Source organism: Sapajus apella, unplaced genomic scaffold (assembly GCF_009761245.1).
Source record: "Sapajus apella isolate SASKATOON/1434 unplaced genomic scaffold, GSC_monkey_1.0 scaffold72, whole genome shotgun sequence".
NCBI classification, from domain to species: Eukaryota; Metazoa; Chordata; class Mammalia; order Primates; family Cebidae; genus Sapajus; species Sapajus apella.
In genome coordinates, this window is record NW_022437012.1 from 147,494 (window position 1) to 167,727 (window position 20,234).

Sequence of the window (20,234 nt, forward strand, 5' to 3'; positions counted from 1 at the left end):
GCCACCACACCCAGCTAATTTTTATGTTTTTAGTAGAGATGAGGTTTTACCATGTTGGCCAGGCTGGTCTTGAACGCCTGACCTCAGGCGATCCATCCACCTCGGCCTCCCGAAGTTCTGGGATTACAGGAGTGAGCCACTTTCAGCTGTCCCCTTCTTTTCTTTCTTTCCCCCAGGCCGGAGTGCAGCACACTGTAACCTCAAACTGCTGGGCTTCCAGTTAGCTGGGACTACAAGCACACACCGCCATGGCCTGCTAATTTTTTTTAACTTTTTTTTTAGAGATGGGGTCTCATTATGTTGCCCAAGGATGATCTCGAACACCTGGGCTCAAGCAGTCCTTCCACCTTGACCTCCCAAAGTGCTGGCATTACAGATGTGAGCCACCATGCCCAAGCTTTATTTTTTTAATTGGCAAGTAAAAATTGTGAAGACTTATGGTGTACAACATGCTGTGTTATGTGTATACATTTTGGAATGGTTAAATCAAGCTCTTTAACATGTGCACCACCTCACATACTTATTTTTTTGTGGTGAGGATGCTTGGAATCTACTCTCAGCAATTTTTGAGTATATAATATGTTGTTACTAACTGTAGTCACCATCACCATGATGTACAATCAATCTCTTGAACTTACTCCTCCTCTCTGACATTTTACATACATTACATCCTCTAATCTCCCAACCCCTAGCCTCTGGGAGCCACCATTCTACTTTCTGCTTCTGTGAGTCCAATTTTGTTTGCTTTAGAGGTGGTGCCTCACTCTGTCACCCAGGCTGCAGTGCAGTGACACAATCATGGCTCATTGCAGTCTCTAACTTCTGGGCTCAAGTGATCCTCCCACCTCAGTCTCCCAAGTAGTGGAGACCACAGGCATGTGCCACCACACCCAGCTAATTTTTAAACTTTTTGTAGAGATGAGATCTCACCATGTTGCCCAGGCTGACCTCAATTTCCCAAAGTGCTAGGATTGCAGGCGTGAGCCACTGCACCAAGCCTGAGTTGACTTTTTTGGATTCCACACATAAGTGAGATTGTGCAGTATTTGTCTTTGTATGCCTGGCTTGTTTCGCTTAACATAATATTTTCCAGGTTTATCTGTATTGTCTTAAATGACAAGATATACTTTGTTGTTGTTAAGGCTGAATAGAATTCTGTTGTGCATATATGCTACATTATCTTTATCTACTCATCTGGCTGATAGATACTTAGGTTGATTCCCTCTCTTTGCTGTTGTGAATAGACTTACAATAATTATGAGAGTGCAGATATCTCTTCAACATACTGACTTCATTTTTTGGGATATATACCTAGTAGTGGGTTTTATATCCATCTCATTAATAACTACATGAAAGACAAAGAGAGAAAGGAAGAAGAATACAGCTATCTGAAGTCACGAAAAAAGAAATTTATACCATCTACTGAAAAAGGGTAATTCCTAACTGTATGGCTCAAGTGGGTACCCAGGAGAATGCAATCTATCCTTGACCTAGGGTTTAGCTTCTCCTGGGGTTGGAGTGGAGCAGCTTCAGCTCCCCTGAGAGTTGAGAATGTAAAGTCAGCAAGTCAGAGGGATGATAATGAACTTCAGAACCTGACCAGCATCAGTTGAAACATTCCTCTTCCACTTACTGTTTGACTTGTTAGATGTAAACCTACCTCTCTGTAGGGTTCGGAGGGTTTACAATCATTAGGTAAAACATTTAGTGACAGCTTAATTTGTTGCTGCTGTGGCCGTTATTTTCATCTCGCTATTGTTAGGTTTCCAAGAGAAATTCAGAATGTCTTTCCTTGTGTAAGGCAGAATTTCTCCAATAAGATGACACAGATCTTTGTTGTGGAACATTGTAGGTTGTTTAGGGGATTCATCATCTTGGGCTGCCATTACAAAATCCTATTGACTGGCTGGCATGAACAACAGATTTATTTCTCACAGTCTAGAGCATGCCTGTCCAACCTGTGGCCTGTAGGCTGTATGCAGCCCAGGACAGCTTTGAATGCAGCCCAACACAAATTTGTAAACTTTCTTAAAACATTAAGAGATTTTTTTTTTTAAAGCTTATCTGCTATCATTAGTGTTAGTGTATTTTATTTGCGGCCCAAGACAATTATTCTTCTTTCACTGTGGCCCAGAGAAGCCAAAAGATCGAACATCCCTAGCCTAGAGACTGGAAGTTCAAAATCACTGTGCCTCCAGGCCAAGATTCTGGTGAGGATACTTTTCCTGGCCTGTAGACCATCACCTTCTCCTGTATCCTAACATAGGAGAGAGGGAGGGGAGAGTGGGAGAGAGGACAGAACAAGCTACCCGTTACCTCTTCTTAAAAGGGCACTAATCCCATAATAAGGGCCCCATTGTGATGCTTAATCTAAACCTTATCACCTCCCAAAGGCCCTGTCTCCAAATAACCATCACATTGAGGGTAAGGACTTCAACATATTAATTTGGTGGGGGCAGGGAGACAAAATTCACTTCATAACATTGAGCAGTTCTGGCCTTTGGCACTAAATATGAGTCACTACCTACAGTCACTGTGACAATAGAAATGCTGCCACCCTCACCAGTTTCCGAACCATACGTTCAGATTGTTGTTTCTGTATTTGGTCAGTGGGTATCAGTCAGAACTGTATGTCTTCGTGCTGAAAGAAATAATAGGGACCATCTTGCGCAGTCCCTCTGCCCTCAGAAAAGGAGAGGGAGCTAAGAGTGCAGTGTAACCAAGACAGTGCACCTTCTGTTACATATTCAGCCTGTACTTAGCACGGCTTTGTAAAATTGGTAACAAATGGATTACACACATTCTGACATTACCATATGTATTGTGGAATTAGGAGTTCAGATACAGCAGTCATTAAAGCTTGCTGATGTCTTCCAAAGAAGCTTTATAGATGAGTTAAAAATGAGCCACATTTTGAAAGATGAGCAGGAATAAGTGCAGTAAAGAGACAAGAAAAACCCAGACTTGGAAATGCCACAGGCAAAAGGGTGAAAGGAGAATCAACGTGGTCTAGATTGGGGCAGTAATGGGGAAGGTGGTGGTGAGAAATGGGGGTGTGTGTAGTTGATGCCTTTTCCTTTGAAAAGACTTGCTCCACCACTCCAGCCCCACCACTGCCAGCCCTGGGACCAAGCTGCGTGGCTCTCCTGTGAGCTGCTGGAGCCCTTGCATTCCTGGCAATGTAGCTTGTTTCTTGTCTCTCTCGTTCTCTGGGCTGTGTCTTGGCTATCATTGGATCTCTAGCATCTAGCATAGGGTAAATGGTTAGTAAATAATTATTTTTATTTATTTATTTTTGAGACAGGGTCTGATTTGGTTGCCTAAACTGGAGTGTAGTGGTGCAGTCATAGCTCGCTGCAGGCTGTATCTCCTGGGTTCAAGCAATCTACCCACCTCAGCTTCCGGAATAGCTAGGACTTTATTAGTGCTTGCCACTGCACCCAGCTAATTAAAAAAAATTTTTTTTGTACAGACAATCTCTCGCTTTGTTGCCTAGGCTGGTCTCGAATGCTTGGCTTCAAACGATACTCCCGCCTTGCCCTCCCAAAGTGCTGGGATTACAGGCGTGAGCCACTGCTCCTAGCTTTGATTTATTGAGGGATTGTGCATGGATTATAAGTGGTGAATTGGGAGGATTGTAGGAAAGAAAGTCTGGTCATTCCTTTAGATAAAGATTTTACTTCTGATTTGTGTGTTCTTGAATGGGTTCCTAGGACTATTGGGATTACTCAGGCAAAAATAGAAATGCTAGACTTAGGAAAAATAAGATTTTATTTATTTATTTTTGAAACAGAGTCTCTGTCGCCCAGGCTGGAGTGCAGTGGCATGATCTTGGCTCACTATAACCTCTGCCTCCCGAGTTCAAGTGATTCTCCTGCCTCAGCCTCCTGAGTAGCTGGGATTTCAGGTGCTTGCCACCATGCCCAGCTAATTTTTGTATTTTTGGTAGAGATGAGTTTTTGCTATGTTGGCCAGGCTGGTCTTGAACTCCTGACCTCAGGTGTTCCACCCGCCTTGGCCTCGTAAAGTGCTGGGATTTTACAGGCGTGAGCCACTATGCCCAGCCAGAAAAAGAAAATTTTGTAGAGGTAGAACCTGAAGTGTTGATGTAATCTAAATTGTTTTTGTACACAAATCAGATGAAGAAAAATCATAAAAGTGAAAAGGCTTAAAGAAGGATGCTGAACGGTTGGTTGGCAGAAGGCAAAGTAATTGGAGAAAATCCATTTTAAGCACTACCTAGTATCTCTTTAGCATGAAAATATGCAGAGCACTTAGTTTTTCAAGGTACTTTTTACTTTCTTTGGTTAAAGCATTCTCTGAAATTAATGCTAAGACCCAATTCTGTCATGTTAGTTGATCTTCTCTGTGTGTGTACATTCTGTATTAACATATTACTTAGGATAGTATAAAAACAAATGATAGTGATGAGTCCTTTTAGTGATGTTGCCATGAAGCGCAAGCTTCTGATTGGCAAGAAACTCTTGGGTCTTGTCTCTGTGCCCCTGTGGCAGCAGTAGGTGCTTAATTACTTCCATTTGCTTTGGTTTTCAGTCAGTTCTGATTCATTCTTTATGTTCTGTTTTTCTAATCATAAAAATCAAAAGAAATTTATTGGGTCACTTAAGAAAAATGTTTCATTTTACTAACGTATATATTGATAAATTATGTATTTCTTAATACTTTTTAGGCGCTGTTTTGAATTTTTAGATTTGCTTTTACAAGAATGGCAGACGCATTCACTAGAACGGTGAGCATGTGATTTGAAACAATTTTTTCCCTCTGAACTGAGTCTTGAGAGTGAATGCTTTGGTGAGTGGTCCATCTTGCTTCTATAAGAATGAAGGAATATATACATTTGTTTTCATGACTGCATCTGTTGTTTTACTGATGTTAGCCATGTAATAGTCGCAGATGCTTTTAGTGCATTTCATTGATTGAAATGTGTGTCCATGTGCATTCTGACAGCTACAAAGCCAGTGTAAAATCTTACTGTCTCTGGCCCTGCTCCTTGACATTACCATCAGTTCCCATGAGGTAACTGTTTAAAGTTGCTCTTAGTAGGCAAGTTGTAACTCTTAGGTCCTTAAAGGAATTTCACTCACTTGAAAGCTTTCTATTTCTCCCTCTGTATTTGATTCAGGCAGCCTATTTAATAATACAGTGATTATCTCACAAGTTCCATGGAAACTAGCTCTGATGTGAAAAACACAAGATTTTGTTGTTTGGGTTCATAAAAGATTGAGCTATAAGTGCGGACTTTAAAAAATCAGCTTTTATTTAAAAAAAGAAATCCCACAAGAGAATAGGGTTATCAAAGTCCTTAGGTGTGGGTGGGTTGGATTGGAGCCAGGGTGTTGGGGCAGGGTTGGAAATTAAAGGACTGTGGGAGTGCTCTGCTTTGCCCAGCCACGTGTGAATTGACAGCCTTGGCACAGAGGCTCCAAGTTCTGTGTTGCCGTTTTGAAATTATTCCTCCCACCTGGTTTCATCTGCAGTAAACCATACGTTTATGATTGTTACTGCTTTCTTTTCTAAATATCTAGACACATATCAGTATTAGCAGAAACAATAAAGAAAGGAATACACGATGCCGATTCCGAAGCAAGAATAGAAGCCAGAAAGTAAGTTTTTATTGCACGACACTTTTTAAATTAACTTCTTCTGTATTTCACATGAATTGTGTGGATCGTCTTATTAAAATCTTGTTAAGTTACTTGAACATGCTTGTTAACCGTGACTTTTAAACATGACCCCCAAAAGGCCATTTTGGAATATTTCCCTCTTTTTTTTTTTTTTTTTTTTATAACATCACTTAACCTTGTAAATAGGACTGAGGGAGACAAAAGAATGCTTATTTTTACATTCATCACAAATTGTCACACAGATCTAGAAGGCACTTACATGCATGCTCAATGTATTCTTTTACTCATTAAGCCATGTTGTGATCCAAAGCTGCTTTAATGCTTTACCATGAAAAACCATGGTCACAGGGAATTCTCTCCCTGCACTCACTTCTTTGCAAGCATTTGATGGTGCCTTGGTGTGAATCATATTAAGGGGAGTTGGATTGACCTAATGCTTGGGATTGTCACAGTGATCACTTGCTATTTCTGCCTCACAAGTGAGGTATTTGTGCCATTAGGACTGAGTTTTCTCCAATCATTTGGCCATGGCCTCTGTATTTGTTACCTCCTTAGGAATAATTTTGCCACTGTGACTGTAAATACCAGATGTTTGATGTTAAGACGTTCTTGTGCAGTACATGGATAACTACTGCCAATTTTGCATCTGTGATTTGTTTTAAATTTTCTCATAGTTGACCAACTCTCCTAACTGATACATGCTAAAATCTAATTGTTCTAGCCTATAATGTTATGGCTTACTCAGCTGCATTAACACATCCTGATCTAGTACTTACTGCTCTTTGGCCGCCTTCACAGTTAAATTATATTTCACTTGTTTCTGAGCTTATTCTAACTCTGAAGTGTTTGTGACAATTTTTTCTTGGCTAGTTTCTAACAAAGTAAGTGACATAATCGTTGCTAAAAACTGTTATGAATGGATTCGTTAATGATCTATTTATGCTGTTTTTATCTTCGTATTGGACCCTCCCCACCCCCGGCCCGTTTTTTCTTGGTCTTTAATCATAATGTGATAACGATTTCAAGTAGCTCTGGACATTTTAAAATTTTTCTTGTGTACATGTTACCTAAGGCAGTTTTAAATACCTTATATTAAGAGATGTGAAATTGTGTTTATAATAGCTGCCATTTTAATGAGCCTGTCCTGTGTTCTCAGTGTAGTCCTAGATGTTTAGCTCCACCTTCCCTAAGATTCCCCGATTTTGCAAGTTAGGCTCTGTAATTCCCATGTTATAAATGAGGCTGAGGTTGAGAGGGGGTAAGTGACTTGCCCACTGTCTGTAAGCCAGTAAAGTTGTGAGGCCAGGATTTGTACCAGGCCTCCTTTGTTCACCTTCTCCTTATGCCATGGTGCTACTATCAGCAGCTAAACCGAGGCTTCCAGTCCTTGAAAATCCTTTGTGGTGTACTCCAGAGTTCAGCGAAAGACCTGCTAGGATCCTTGGATGAGACGGGGTTTTGTGTGTTTCCTCTAGATGTTACTGGGGTTTCCACAGTCACTTCAGCAGAGAAGCAGAGCACTTATACCACACCTTGGAGTCCTCCTACCAGAAAGCCCTGCAGTCCCACCTGAAGAACTCAGACAGCATCGTGTCTCTGCCTCAGTCTGACCGCTCGTCTTCCAGCTCTCAAGAGAGTCTAAAGTAAGGGACTCAGCTTAGCTTGTCATTGGTGTGAGAATTTGTATTTAAAAGTTTGTTGCATGAAAACACAAATTCTAGCTATGTTTTTACATGTGTGCCTGTTATCATGCCCCCTTACTTCAGGTGGATCCTGGTGCAAAGTGAGATACCACCAGGGAGTGATGGAGTGGTTAGAAATAGGTGGCTTTGTTCTCTGTCATACTGGTTTTCAGTTAAATTCATATGGCAGTCCTAGAATAAAGTTTTGTGAATTATAGAATAGTATGAACTAGACACACCAGTGCTTCAGAGAGTCTTCTCAGAGGGTGTAAGTGTGAGCCTGGAGACAAGTTTGGAAACGGAGGGCATTCAAACTCTGGGATTTAATGTATTATCATCTTCACTCTGTGTTTCTAATTTCTGTCTGGAGTTACTGTTTCACTCTGTCTGAAAGGCAGTCCAAAATATATTGCTTAAAGCTTTGTTGGGAATCAGGGAGTTTATAATGTTGTGGTTCACATTGCCCAAAAAAATTCCGAAAACCCTGAAATAATTCTTCATTGTAATAATCTCCCGTTGTAGTTTGTATTAGTTCAGATAAAGTGCACGTAATAAACAGTATACATCTTTATTTTTAGTCGGCCGCTGTCTGCCAAAAGAAGTCCTACTGGAAGTACCACGTCTAGAGGTGAGACTTACAGCCACGGAGAAGGCCTGTTATTGGCTCTGGTGGACTGCCTGCAGCTGCGAGAGTCTGCCTGGGCGCGGGAGGCCGGCGGCCTGCCCTCAGTTCCTTCCCAGGCTTGAAACTAGCCTGCTCTGCCCTGCCCTATCCAGCAGGGCAGACTCTGCTTTGTCAGGGCCACTCGCTGCTGAGGACAACATTTGACAGGGTGACTTAGGAGTGAAGCTCTGTGACCTTTTCTTCCCACCTCCCCTGCATGTTGACACTGCCACTAACGGTGCACCTCCTGTCTCTGATGGCTTGATGAGACAGTGAAGACATCTTGTGGCGTTTTGAGCAGCGGCAGCAGCAGCAGGGTGATGGTTAGTGGTGGGAGGGTTGTATGTTCCAGAAAGAGGAGGGCCCAGAGAGCGTGGCACAGTGACGTCATTTCGTAAGGAAACACGCCAGATGTGAGCATTGTTTTTCTTATTTCACTTCTTCGTAGTAACCAGAAACATGGTCCATTTTTTTTCTTTGGGGTTTATAGTCTTCAATTACAGGAAAACAAATGTAATTGATAACGTTACAGCTGAGGTCACGTTTGGTTTCCTTTGGCATTGCCTGAACTCTCTTCAGGGACCAGGAGAAATTGTTGGTCAGTTTTTTATGCTCCAACATTTGTTAAAACTTGGTATTTGTTTTCAGGAAAGCAAAACAACATCAAATTTTAGCAATGTGTTTTTAAAATTCTATGTAGTCCTTATTTATATTTCCTCTTTTATCACTAAAGGTTCTACAGTTAGTACCAAATCTGTGTCAACGACTGGGTCTCTTCAGCGATCTCGAAGTGACATCGATGTGAACGCAGCAGCCAGTGCCAAATCCAAAGTCTCCTCGTCTTCGGGAACAACGCCTTTCAGCTCTGCTGCGGCTTTGCCTCCAGGGTCATATGCATCCTTAGGTAACCATACCCGTCACCCTTTCCCTCCTGCTCTGCTATGTGAGAGATGACTCTTACCTCCTAGCAAAGTACAAAAACCCATGACCGAGGCAAGTCTCACGGTTCCATGGCTTCTATTTAAATCTAAGTAGCTTTGTGCACTTGCTGCTGATTAGCCAGCCACCTTTGTTGAGTGTCCCTTTCTCTGGAGTGTCATTTGTTCTAGTGATGAGTGAGTACACAGTACACTCGTGCTTGGAGAGTGTGCAGCACTGAGCACATCCTTTCCTCAACTCTCTTTTTCCTCCTCCATGGCAAGCCCAGCCACCTCCCATATTGCCAAAGCTAAGTTTTTACCGCTCTGGCACTGGTGGGAGCAGAGCCAGCAGGTTCAGTGAGGGATTCACCAAAGGTAGTCATTGTAATTAGGTGTTTCTCAATTTGAGAATATAATCAGAGTTGGCAGGGGTAGGACTGGGTCGTGGGAATGCCAGGAGGAATCTGAAGGAATGTGATGAGCTCATGAATCAGCATAACCATGTCTGTACAAAAGAGTGTCGTCCTTCCATGTGTCACCTTGGGAGGAGCATGCCCTTACTCTGATGATTGCCCAAAAGAGGTTTTTAAAAATTACTTTCAAAACTTTTAATATATGACATAGTGATAGATCAGTTACTCTTATTTTTCAGCAGATGCTTAACACATACTGTGTGTCAGGCTGATTGTTTATTTTGTTTTATTTTTGTAAGAGCCAGGTCATTCAAAGCCAAAATCTAGGGACTTAGCTGGATTGGTTCTACTTTAGATTTTAAGGAAATGAACAAAATTTAAAGTTTCTGAAATATTGAGATGGAGTTACTCATGTAACTTTCAAACAAATTCCAGTCAGTTCTAAAACTAACATTCTGAAAATGTTTTGAACATTGGAAGCACAGTGAGCATATAGCACCCAGGGAAGATTTTAGGGTCTCCCATTTATTAGCTGTGTGACCTGGAGCAGGCCATGGAATCTGTAAGTCTATTTCACATACCTATAAATTACTTGTAATAATAGCCACCTAACTCATATATGAGACTAAATGAAATTATATAAAGATTCTTTATAAATGATTGTCCTGTAAAGTAGAAGAAGGTGTGATTGTGATAGGAACATTATTAATTTGAAAGATTGGTGTTCTGGAACATTTGCTCAGTCTTGTTTTTTCTGCGGAAATACCTCATACACACATAATAAGTGAGAAGAAACTCATTAAGAACTCTTTTTAAATTGTTTTAACTATTGCAACATTATATAGGAGCGTAGTAACCATTGAGCAGAGGAGAAGTAACAGTTCTTCCCTCCTATGCTGAATTGGTTCTTTTAGTTTAGTTTTTCAGTACTTACCTGTTCTTTAGCATATAAGATCCACCTTTAGTATTTGTAATTAGTATTTGTTTCATTGCTGGAAAAAGTGAGTAAACAGCCTTTAGAGTACTTAGTATCTGTGTTTTTCTGTCTGTATTTGGAGTGTTTAAAATGGATAGTATAGACTTCCCCCAGTGCTAATAAAAGCCCTCTTGTCTTTTGGTATGATAATACAGAGCTGACCCTTCAAAAGCACTGATGATAAGTTTTCAATCCAGTATTAACCTCATCAAAGAACAAGACTGGAGTATTCAAATTCTGTTTCCTGAGAATTCTACCTCAACTTTCCTTATTGTGTCCCAAAACAAAAACACGAAAAAATTGAAATATAACACAATCCTAGTGAGAATTTGTTACAATTGCTGCTTAGGTTGACACATGACATCTTTGCAAAAGTGGAGCTTTAAAGCTGATGATCCTTTTCCAAACTTCTAGAGTCCAGACACATGAGGGAAGACATGGAGTACGTAGGCCTGGACTCAGGTACCATGCTCGACAGCTTTTGCTGCTGGACGTGTAGTTGGGATAGGCATTGCTAGAGCAAGCTTCTCTGAGCTTCTTACTTGCCTCTGCCCTTTAGATGACTCTTTAGTATTTTAGTTTCTAATCCCTCCTCTCTGCCCTCTTCTGCTGGTATTTTTCCTCCAAGCAAAAGGAACTCTTAAGAAGATGAGAGTTGGCTAAAACAAAAATCTTTCTTTCAACTGTGGCACTACCCTGGGTTGCCCTTCTGTGTTTCATTTTCCAAAGGCAAAAAAACATTATGCTATGTTAAGCTAATTTCAATACACGGCACACTTACTTGCTTCAGACTCTGCTTTGCTGTTGAACTTGTTTCTCTTTTAATTTTGTTTTAAATTGTACTTTTGCTTTTTTAGTAGCTAATAACATTCGGCTTTTTAATTTTTTGAATGTTACTAACTGTTCCCTGTTATCCCTTCCCTTGTTTTTTAATTTGCTTAAAGATGGTACTACCACTAAAGCGGAGGGTAAGCGGTTTGTTTCTGTGATTGAGGTGTGTCTCACTTTCTCTGGTCCTCTGTTCTCACCAAGTGTTGCCCAGTACCCACATGTCTTCACCAAGGTCCCTGCATGAGATGTTGCACGCTGTTTCTCCTCCTCTCTTTTCATCCTGTCTCCATTGGGTTTTTGCCCTACCTCTACCTGAGTTCTCCTTCCCTTTCTTGTTCAGTCTTTGTTCTTGTGTATTTTGGCACTGAAGTATGCTGTGCGTGGTTTTTAATGCCGAGTCCACACTCTGGAGAGGAGCATCCATGTCACACTGTGTGCTGCTGTCCTCATGGACTGCCTGTCTGGGGTTTTATTAGTCCTGAAGCACTGCCTTCGCTTTTGTTTCCTTCCTTTTGTGTTTTTGTGGGCCTCTCAGGATTTGCCTTTCCTGTTTTGAAAGTAAATTTCAATGTCAATTATTCAGACTAAAGGCTGGTAAACGTTTTCTAACAGGTAAATTAAAGAAATAAAAACAATATTTTTCTCTCCTCTGAAGGCACTACTGACTTATACCATGCTATTTTTTGTTTGTCTCACTGACACGTCTCATTCCTTCATTTACTCTCATTCATCCCCTTGTCAACCATGTATTAAATGCCTTCCATGTGCCATGTTCTGTACTGCACACCGAGGATGTAGCAGTGGTGAAAGAAATAGGCATATTTAAATCCATTTTATTTTCTTTTTTATGTCATTCTCAAGAAGCTCTTTGAGGAGGAGGAGGAGGAAAAAAGGAAAAAAATAAATAAAAATTAAAAAAGAAGCTCTTTATGTTTTGTATTACCTTTTGAATTTTAGACATAGTTGTTTTAGTCTGTTCAGGTCTTTGATAACTGCGTATAAGACGATGTCATTCCTTTGCTAGGTAGAACACATGATAATGCTTTAAGTAATTGAAATTTAGATGAACCTTCTCTGCCTAAATAGAGGCTTAGACCCACCAACCCTCAGGATAATTACTTAACAATTGAGAACAACTAGTTCATTTTCATGTATTATTTTGTTGCCCTAAGGGACCAGCATGCAAAGTTGGCTGGGTTTAGCTTGATATGTGCAGCTCAGTTCTTTTAATCCATATGCTGCTTTCTAAGGGTCTCGTAAAGGAAAGATGAGAATGGATTTATTTTTTTAAGATGAACATGGTCCCAAGATCAGTGTTTCTTAGATTCATTGCATCGTGAGAATTATCTAGATACTGAAAAAATAGTCTTAGGTCCTTCCCCCTGAAGACGCTGATTAAGTTTGGAAGGAACCAGAGAATCTGAATTTCTAATAAGCCTCATTGGTGGTTCTTAGGGTCGGACAAGTTTGTAAAACAAAAAGTTTCTAAAATGAAAATATGGACAAGAAATCTCTGCCATGATGAGGACGTCATGGCTGATAGCAGAAGGCAGAGACTGGTGTGACTGAGAAGCTGGTTGATAATTTTTTTCATTTCTTAAGCTGACAGGAGTAATTTTATATTTCTCCTCCCCAGAGAAACAATCCCAAGTGATTTCTCAGCCTTGCTGGGAAGGGAGGAGGGGAGTAGAAGAGAATAATGTAGATGAATGGGAAGCAAAGACATTACATGGGAAATTATATGTTTTTCCAAAATGCCCTGATTTCTATGCCTATATAACAGAATTGAAATCAGCCTGTTATTCCACCCAGCCCTAGAACTTTTTAACTTTTTTTTTCCCCCATCAGTTCCACAGTCCTGAGTAAGGTCAGAATTGCCCTCTAAGTTATTGTTCAGGATACTAACTCTCTGGTTTTCCTCTTGCTGGGAGAAATTGTTTTTATGGAGAACTCAGGCCCTGACAATAGAGACCCTTGCAGAAGGAGCACAGGGAGTGTCCGTGTTTGTGTACTGGCACTGCCCAGGCTGTGGCAACACTGGCTAGTCAAAGCCTGGGGAAACCTGTGAGTTTGAACACTTCTAGGCTGTTCTGCTGGTTTCAGCAGTGTGACTCCAAGAGTCGGTGCTGTTTAGAAAAGCTGCAGTGGTTTGTTAGGTAAAGTCTGCAGAAGATGTCACCTAGTACCTTTTCAATATGAGTTTTCCTCTTGCATTTTGGGAACTATTATGGGCCTTTAAAAAATTTATTAATAAGTCTCTTAAATATTTTACAATCTAGCTTCTGAGACAAGAAGATTTTAAAACAGTTATATGCTCTAAATTAAAAATTTACAGGGTGGGTTCAGTGACTTACGCCTGTAATCCTAGCACTTTGGGAGGATGAGGCGGGTGGGTCACTTGAGGTCAGGAGTTTGAGACCAGCCTGACCAACATGGTGAAACCCCATTTCTACTAAGAATACAAAAATTAGCCGGATATGGTGGCGTGTGCCTATAGTCTCAGCTACTCAAAAGGCCGAGACAGGAGAATTGCTTGAGCCCAGGAGGCAGAGGTTGCAGTGAGTGGAGATCGCGCAACCACCGCACTCCAGCTAGGAAACAGAGCAAGACTCCATCTCAAAAAAAAAAAAAGGCAGTATGTTCGAGTTTACTGGCAATTTTATTACTATAGTAAATGTGAAAAATGTATATTCCTTAGGAGTTATTTATTGTACACCTCAAGGAATCCTAACATTTATGACTAATTAGAAAAATACTTTTTGTAAAGAACTAAAAACTAAACTTTTAGATGAAAGTTTATTTCTAGGTAATCTTTAGTATGTTATGTCTCAGTAATTTTGGAGATTCTCATGAGGGAAACATAGTGTCTTTTATGTTGTACATGAGAAAGTTTATGATTAGATGTCATATGGTAAATGAATGCATTCTCGTACTTTTTTAAAAAGCTATTATGCTTGGGAAAAGCATTCATATTTTTTCCCAAAATAAATAACTTTAAATGAAAAGTTGCAGTGCTTGAATGGCCTCTAGGACTGACAGCCATTGTTTGTTCGGGGGAATAATCATGTTTATTAAGATGTAGTCAAAGGCCATATCAACTTTTGGCGATTTTAATTAAGATTACATAATAAATAAAAACTATATAGCCTTGTCTTCTCTTCAGGAAAAAGAACGTAGATTTTAGTACAGTTTTACTGGGAAATAAGACAAAAAATTATCCAAGACCTGTGAATTTTAGGTACTTGGCCTTTTTACACGATGGGAAAAGTCTGTATGTCTATGTATAGAAGTAAAAGAGCGTTAAGCTTCTTTTAAATTAGTCTTTTTTTTTTTTTTTGAGACGGAGTTTCACTCATGTTACCCAGGCTGGAGTGCAATGGCGCGATCTCGGCTCACCGCAACCTCCGCCTCCTGGGTTCAGGCAATTCTCCTGCCTCAGCCTCCTGAGTAGCTGGGATTACAGGCACGCACCACCATGCCCAGCTAATGTTTTGTATTTTTAGTAGAGACGGGGTTTCACCATGTTGACCAGGATGGTCTCGATCTCTTGACCTCGTGATCCACCCACCTCGGCCTCCCAAAGTGCTGGGATTACAGGCTTGAGCCACCGCGCCCGGCCCTAGTCTTTTTTTTTTAAAGACAGAGACTCACCTGTCACCCAGGCTCTGGAGTGCAGTGGCACTATCACAGCTCACTGTACCTTTGACCTGCCAGGCTCAAGTGATTCTCCTGCCTCGGCTCCACACCCTGCCTGTCAGAGTAATAACTGGGACTGTAGGCATGCACCACCACACCTGCCTGGCTAAGTTTTTCATTTTTTGTGGAGATGGGGGTCTCTCTATGTTGCCTAGTGTGATCTCCTGGGCTCAAGTCATCTTCCTGCCTCAGCCTCCCAAACTGCTGGGATTACAGGTATAAGCCACCATGCCTAGCAGGAAGTTATTCTTTTGGGGACGATAGTTCTAGGTAGCGAAATTTAGAAATGATCAAATTCTTCAGTTTGGTTCTATGAAAGATGCCAGTGTATGAGTGAAGACTGGTTTAATTATGCCCCCAAGCAATGAAATGTACAACAGGTATGTATGCCAAAATGTCACAGTGTGATAAGAATGGAGATTTGCTTTGAAGACCTTTTAATTTTACAATCTTTAATTTGGGAATCTGCTGAAAAATTTGAAACATGCAGGAAACAGAAAAACCCTAGTGACATGAAGTAGTGGTTTCTCAGCTGCCTACCAGTAGTGGTTTTCTCAGATAGGGAAACTGTGCCTACAAACTATACTTGGTGCACAGGCTGAGTTTCTCGTTTTGGAGTCTTTTTTAGAAGGAATGACAATGTGAGTGAAAAAGGATCCTTAGGAGCAGGATTAAAAAGTCGTGAGATGAGTCATCTTTATTCGATGAAAGTCAAAGACTGCGCTCCGCTTACAAGTCTTTGTTTGCCTCTGGGTCTGCCTTTGCTCTGGTTAAGTTTGTTTGTTGGTGCATCTCTTGTTCATCCTCCCTCCAAAATTCTTTTTGTTGTACCGTTCTTTACCTCTTTTTTTTTTTTCCTGCTACTTGTGCTATTTTTTTCTTCTTTCACATTGATCTACTTGTCTGTCACTTAATAGATTATAATCCAGAACTAAAGCATATTTTTTACTGTTTGTTGCTTTATTTTTATTTATTTGTATTTTGAGATAGGGTCTCATCATCCAGGATAGAGTACAGTGGCACGATCATGACTCACTGCAGCCTTGACTTCCTAGGCTCAAATGATATTCCCACCTCTGCTTTCCGAGTAGCTGGGACTACAGGTGTGCAACACCATGCCCTGCTAATTTTTTGTATTTTTTTGTAGAGATGGGGTTTCGCCATGTTGCCCAGGGTGGTCTTGAACTCCTGGACTCAAGTGATCCTCCTGCCTCGGCCTCCCAAAGTGCTGGGATTACAAGCATGAGCCACTGCACCCAGCCTGCTTGTTGCATTTATTGAGACTTTTCTCCCAAATTACCCCTGCACATTTAAAATCATCTTTTAAAAGCATACACAGGTACTCTTAATAATATTGCCAAATAAATAGACTGAAAACGAAACAAAATGAAACAAAAGACATCTCTTCCTATAAGATATATACTTGAGTTTAATACAACTGAGTCCCTTTAAGCTGCATAGCTGTGTTCCCAAAGATGTAAGGAAATGTCCGAAACCAACAAGAGGATCACAGACTGGAGTGACAAGCTTGTACTGATTTTTAAGGCTGTCTCTGAGGGCTTAGTTATGGATGTGAATAACTAGACACAAAGATCACAAGACCTTGATCATGCCCAAGGTGAAGGTTGACAGTTGGCATTAAGCTAGCATTGACAAAGGCTATAAATCCATGACAAAGTAGTAGACAAGTAAGAAAAACAAAACAAAAAAAAGAAAAAAAACCCTCTTTATCTTCAAGTTGACACAATGTCTGTCTTGACTGCCTTAGACAGAGGGGAAAAAAAAAAAACCCTAATCTTTCCTCATGATTTGTAATTAAGCTCTATACTCACACAAGTTGTGGTCTTAAATTTACATCACCTGTGGTATTTGGAAAATTATAAGCTAATAAATTAAAGTACTTTGTGTTTATAGCCCCCAAGGTTTCCTGCCAGGAACAAACATTAAACTCCTACAGAGGAAACTGCTCTCTAATTCCTTAGGGTTCTTGCAGATGGAAATTAGATGGAAATTAGTGAAATAAGAGTTCATACTCTGAGTTACATCTATTATGAGTGAGAGGCAGCAGAGCAAAAAAAATTAAAACAGAATGTACCCTTAAGGACTTAAGGATCTGTTACAAAATGTAAAATAACTAAAGTGTCTAAAAGAAGTAAGAAATTCACATTTTTTGAGGGATATATATAATCGAGGAGCCAGAATAAGCCTCCCAATTGAGAATACATTACTTTTCTAGAATAAAAGCAGTGAATCCACACAGCTTCAAACCTAAGCATGGCAGGAGCCCTGGTATGTGAGGGCCAATGCTGGCCGTCACCCTGAGGCTTTTGGCTAAACCCTGGGGTCCTTGGGCATATTTGATGTGGTGATTGTGCAGGACATAAAGGACAGACACCCAAACCCGTCTAAGGCCTGCATTGTCACTGGTGAACAAAAAACATTAACTTTATTAAACTGAAAAGAACAACAGAGAAATTTGCCCATCTTATCTCTGGTAACTGGTTAGAGGGGAAAAGTAATCTCCCTTGAGAATGTGCAACCAAAATCTTGATCCAGGATTCTGGTCAGAATTTATGTTACCTTTGTGGTCTGAAAAACTCAAATAGGTAAATCATTTTAAATTGGTTGTAGATTACTCGTGTCCACAGGACACAAACAAAATCAGGGATCCTCTTTGGAGTAATTCAGCTTTAATCTAGATCTTAATGAATTCCCGTACATTTCCAAGAAAAGTGATCATTTCATTGTCTTAACAGTTAAAGAAATAAAGTGAAATTTTAAAAAGGGAATAAGAAGCTATCAAGAATGACCAAGCAGGTTTTGAAAAAGAACAACTGGAACTTCTAGAAATGAAAATGAAAATAAGAAATTATTAAAATAAACAACTGGTTGGGCATAGTGGTTCACACCTGTAATCTTAGGAATTTTGGAGGCCGAGGTGGGAGGATCACTTGAGCCTAGTAGTTGAGCCTAGGCAATATAGTGAGACCCCTATCTCTACCAAAAAAAAAAAAAAAAAAAATTTTTTTTAAAGTTAGCCAAGCATAGTGGTACACTCCTGTAACCCCAGATACTTGTGGGACTGGGTCAGGAGGATCACTTGAGCACAGAAAGTTGAGGCTGCAGTGAGCCATGATGAGACCACTGTACTCCAGTCTAGACAACAGAGCAAGACCCTATCTGAAAAAAGTAAAAACTACATGGGTAAATTGAGCAGTAGAATCAGTGTAACTGAAGAGAGAACTCATGAATTAAGAAAGCTAGGAAGAAATTATCCAGACTATAGTATAGAGTTAGAAACTATGACAGAATTATTAAGTTACATGGAAGATAAAGAAATTTAATATGTCTAATGGGAATTTAAGAAGAGGGAGAATGAGGCAGAGACAATATTTGAAGATATAATGGTTGGGAATTTTTCGTAATTGTTGAAAGACACTAAAGCCGGGCATGGTAGCTCATGCCAGTAATCTTACCACTTTGGGAGGCCAGGGTGGGTGGATCACTTAAGGCCAGGAGTTTGAGACCAGCCTGGCCAACATGGTGAAACCCCATTTCTACTTATAATACCAAAATTAGCTGGGCATGGTGGCTTGCACCTGTAGTCCCAGCTACTTGGAAGGCTGAGGCACAATAATTGCTTGAACCCAGGAGGTGGAGGTTGCAATGAACCGAGATCACACCACCACTGCACTCCAGCCTGGGCGACAGAGTGCGACTCAGTCTCAAAAAAAAAAAAGCACTGAAGCACAGATTGAAGAAACCCAGTTAATTCCAAGTAAGACAAAAAGAAAAAAAATGCATAGTTAAACATATCATAGTAAGGCCAGGTGCAGCCTGGGCAACATAGTGAGACCTCATCTCTACAGAAAATTTAAAAATTAGTTTGGTGTGGTGACGTGCACCTGTAGTCCCAGCTGCTCCTAGCTACTGGAAGGCTAAGGTGGACAGCTTGAACCTGGGAGGTAAGACACCAGTGAGCTATGATCGCACCATTCCACTCCAGCCTAGGCTGCAGAGCTAGACTCTGTCTCAGAAAATAATAATGATTTTCCCCTTCCATGACCTCGTGGAAGCTGTGGTTTCTCTTTTCTATTTTTTTCACCTTTTTCTTTCTCTCTGCCTAAATAAATTACTCTCTGCGAAACTCAAAAATAATAATATTACTTTTTAAAAATTAAGGTAATAGGATAAATCAATGAAAGCTTTGTTAACAATTCAAAAACAGATTGTACAAGTTTCAAGACAACCCAAAACTGTTTTTCAAAGAAACAAGCAATGTGAATAGTTTTAAGACTGCTCATTAAACAATTTGAATCTAGCTAAAAGTTTGTTGCCCTATTCCCACCCTGCCAAAATAAACCTAATTAAAATGGAAAAGATATACGCCCAAATTCCTGCCATGCTCAGATGGTTCCACACACAAGTTGTATCAAACACTGGATAATTGCATTGTCAGTTTATCAGTAGAGGTGCAAAAAAATATTGAAAACATTAGGTCATTCCAATCTTACGTAAACTCAGAGAATAGGTAAAGAGGTAATACTTTCCTTGCTGGTTTTATGAGCTAGTACGACCAGAGGACAATACAAACACTGTGTATGTGGGTGTATATGTCATGACCATGTAGGTTTAGCCCAGGTTTAATTTTTCTTTTTTTGAAACAGACCCTCACTCTGTCACCTAGGCTAGAGTACAATGGCACGATCTCAGCTCACTGCAACCTTTGCCTCCTGGGTTCAAGTAATTCTTGTGCCTCAGCCTTACAAGTAGCTGGTATTACAGGTCTATGCCACCACGCCTGACTAATTTTTTGAATTTTTTGTAGAGGCAGGGTTTCACCATGTTAGCCAGGCTGGTCTCGAACTCCTGTCCTCAAGGGATCTGACCACCTCAGCCTCCCAAAGTGCTGGAATTATAGCCATGAGCCACTGTACCCGGCCTAATATTTTAAAATTGCTTAATGTTTACTTTCAGGAGAAAACCCGTCTTATCTCAACAGATGTAGACAAAACATCAAAAACTTTACAATAAAGCTTCTTAACAACTAGGCACAGAAATGAATTTTCTTTTTTCTTTCTTTCTTTCTTTTTTTTTTTGAGATGGAGTTTCACTCTTTTCCCCAGGCTGGAGCACAGTGCTGTGATCTCAGCTCACTGCAACCTCCACCTCCCAGGTTCAAGAGATTGTCCTGTCTCAGCCTTCTGAGTAGCTGAGATTACAGGTGTGCGCCACCACGCCCTGCTTATTTTTGTATTTTTAGTAGAGATGGGGTTTCGCCATGTTGTCCAGGCCGGTCTTGACCTCTGGACCTCAGGTGATCTGCTCATCTTGACCTGCCAAAGTGCTGGGATTGCAAGCAAGAGCCACCGTGCCTGGCTGACTTTTCTTAACCTGTTGGCAAATT

At 40.5% G+C, this 20,234-nt stretch overlaps 1 protein-coding gene across 27 annotated transcripts in view; it reads left to right on the forward strand.

Annotated features, from left to right (window-relative positions):
- Nucleotides 1-20,234, forward strand: part of CLASP1 (cytoplasmic linker associated protein 1) — a 246,053-nt gene that overhangs the window by 132,515 nt on the left and 93,304 nt on the right. For 16 of the 27 annotated variants that reach the window (XM_032250581.1, XM_032250582.1, XM_032250585.1 and 13 more), the window contains exons 14-20: nucleotides 4,691-4,750; nucleotides 5,547-5,624; nucleotides 7,121-7,288; nucleotides 7,906-7,955; nucleotides 8,725-8,895; nucleotides 10,715-10,762; nucleotides 11,245-11,268. In XM_032250581.1, the coding sequence (XP_032106472.1) occupies nucleotides 4,691-4,750; nucleotides 5,547-5,624; nucleotides 7,121-7,288; nucleotides 7,906-7,955; nucleotides 8,725-8,895; nucleotides 10,715-10,762; nucleotides 11,245-11,268 (599 nt within the window). The remainder of the gene's footprint in view (nucleotides 1-4,690; nucleotides 4,751-5,546; nucleotides 5,625-7,120; nucleotides 7,289-7,905; nucleotides 7,956-8,724; nucleotides 8,896-10,714; nucleotides 10,763-11,244; nucleotides 11,269-20,234) is intronic. The other 11 variants (XM_032250608.1, XM_032250607.1, XM_032250599.1 and 8 more) reach the window with 3 other exon arrangements.